Source organism: Stegastes partitus, unplaced genomic scaffold (genome assembly GCF_000690725.1).
Source record: "Stegastes partitus isolate 25-593 unplaced genomic scaffold, Stegastes_partitus-1.0.2 Scaffold257, whole genome shotgun sequence".
Taxonomy (NCBI): domain Eukaryota; kingdom Metazoa; phylum Chordata; class Actinopteri; family Pomacentridae; genus Stegastes; species Stegastes partitus.
In genome coordinates, this window is record NW_007577988.1 from 514776 (window position 1) to 517327 (window position 2552).

A 2552-nucleotide genomic window follows, 5' to 3' on the forward strand; every position below is an offset into this window, starting at 1 on the left:
GGGCTTTGTAGCATTGCTAACTAGATCTAGTTTCTGCTAGTCATGGCATTTTGCAAAACGGATTCAAACATCTGGTAACTAAATATTCAGTTATTTCAACATGACAGAACTTTTATTGGAAGAGTTGCAATGCTCACGCAATATTTGGCTCATGGTGCACTTGAGGAACCTTGTGTCGTGTTGGAACTGTTGCTAAAATGTTACTGGATCTGACTATACGTTTGCCATTGTGACCTTTGCATAAAAGCGACTTGGGTACTTATTCACAAATGAGACAAACACAGTATGCATGAGTGACTTTCAGAGAAAAAGCACAAACAAGAAAGCCCTGTTGAAAGAGGACTAACAATGAGCAGGTGTCAGGACCCTCATTTATCACAGCATGATACTGTACAATGATGCTAAACACACCACCTGCGCTCATGCACAGAATGATGTCTGGATGTAAATATGTCAACACAAAGCAACAGAGAAAAGATTAACTAAATGGCATTAAAAAGGTGTCAGAAAGAGTTTAGCTTCAGGAGTTCATGTAAATCACCAGTCAGCCTCCTCACTCTCTTCTGTCTTTTATGTGTCTGATTTCATTTTGCAGACACAAAAGCAGGAGCATCCAGTGCAAGTCAGCCAGCAGAGGAGAAGACAAAGAAGTGCAGCCTGGAGAAAGAGAAATAGAGCAGTCCTCAGTACAACACAATGCTGTTCAGTCTGCTCGGTCAGTCCAACACAATGACAGAAGATTGTGTCTGCAGATTCACTCTTTAGAAACATCAGGGCATCTATTATTCCTCTACATTCAGGCCTTAGTTACCACCTCGAGAACAAGAACAAAGGTTTCTACATTTATTTTGTGTCAAAAATCCTGTTTAAAGAGACAATTATTTAATTATATTTGTCCGTTCCAGCTTTCCCTGCACTCAACTAAAACTAACCTACTATATGTGTGAACCAGACTGGGAGTGGATTTGATCTAAGAAGCTTTTCCTGTCTTAGTCACACAGTCATCAGCATCAACTACAGCTGGCGTGTTTAATGTCCCTTTTAATGTTCAAAGGCAACAAATATTTTACTTGCAATTCTTCTTGACAGTTTTTACTATCAAATATGTGCCATGACTTCAGCAATTATTATTCCATCTCAAAGCAATAAAATTGTATTCATACCTCATAAATAACTGGAGCCAAAACCATTAGTTTAAATTCAAATGCCATCACTTAGTCCCAGTGAGGTANGGCAGGCCGTGCTGTGGGCAGTGCAGTAGAGTGAGTGAAGCACAAGTGTTACCAGTCGTTAGTAGATGATCCAGGGAACAACGGAGAAGACTCAGGTCTGACGCAGATTGGCTGTGGGAAGCACAAACATAGAGCGGGTACACAGGGAAAAACCTTCAAGGAAGGACAGAGACAGTCACTCAGAAGCTCGGAAGGAAACACGAGGAAAAATCGGGAGGAGGCTTGAAGTTACAGCGTAGGTTAACACTCGGGCCATGAGTGACTGGCAGCCAGCTCCTTTTATCCTCGGAGTAATGAGGTTGATGAATTGCAGGTGTGTGGACAACACACCTGCAGGGAATAAGCCCCAGCAGAGCAGGAGTTCTCCAGGATGCCCTCTGGTGGAAACCTGCAGGAGAACATAAACACAGGCAAAAACCCCATTCCCTGACAATTCTGAGCAGACAGACAGGCAGCTAGCTCTGGGCAGCATCTGCAGCGTCACAATCGTCACACCATCATGTGTGTATTTGTGTCCCTGGAGACCTACCAAGACCTGAAGAGGTTCACCATGTTCAACGTCATGGCGGCACCAATGGACGCAGCGCCCTTGCAGGGGGACAGCAAGAGTGAATGTTTAGCGTCTTGCCCAGACGTGCATTCAGCAAAACTTACTAATTAAATGATCCTGATCCTGAAAATGCTCTCTCATCTTGCCTGTACTACTGTGTTTGTACAGCAAAAGACAATAAACTTGATTTGATTTGATTTCATTTGAATGAGACCACCTCTTAATACAATCATTATGATGCCACGGCTACAGAAACCATCAACATTATACAGAAAGGCAGTATAACAGGACGTTGCATCACAGACAGGTATTTCATGTAGCGAGTGTGTTGTCTAGTTGGGACATTTGAGTTTTATTATATTGAGAACTGCCATTCTGTTGTCACACCCTGCAGAAGCAACATCGTCATGAGAGAGATATTCTGCAGATCTGTTTCATCCCACAGCTTACCTGATGTCTCACATTCTTCCAGCCCGAACAGCCAGTCACTTGAGCTTGACACTGATGTATTTCAAACAACATCACATGATGACAAACTCAGCATGTCCATTGACAACAAATTGTTTCTCAACCTAATGGAGAAGGAGGTTCACATGGATGAAGCTAACTGCTGGGTTGCACCTTTTCCATTTCGTCCAAATAGGCCACGCTTACCTAGCAACAACATACAAGCACTCAACCGGTTTGCGTCATTACAATGCATGCTTGAAAGGAAACCAGAAATGAAAGAACAGTCTTTCAAGTTCATGCAGGCAATGTTTGATGCAGAC

General features: G+C 42.8%; 1 protein-coding gene across 1 annotated transcript in view; it reads left to right on the top strand.

Annotated features, from left to right (window-relative positions):
* LOC103357510 (protein phosphatase 1 regulatory subunit 1A) overlaps positions 1-816 on the top strand; it is a 41078-nt gene extending 40262 nt beyond the window's left edge. Inside the window, exon 7 of the mRNA XM_008282096.1 lies at positions 596-816. Within this exon, the coding sequence (XP_008280318.1) occupies positions 596-675 (80 nt within the window). The 3' untranslated portion in view covers positions 676-816. The remainder of the gene's footprint in view (positions 1-595) is intronic.
* The last annotated feature ends 1736 nt before the right edge of the window (positions 817-2552 follow it).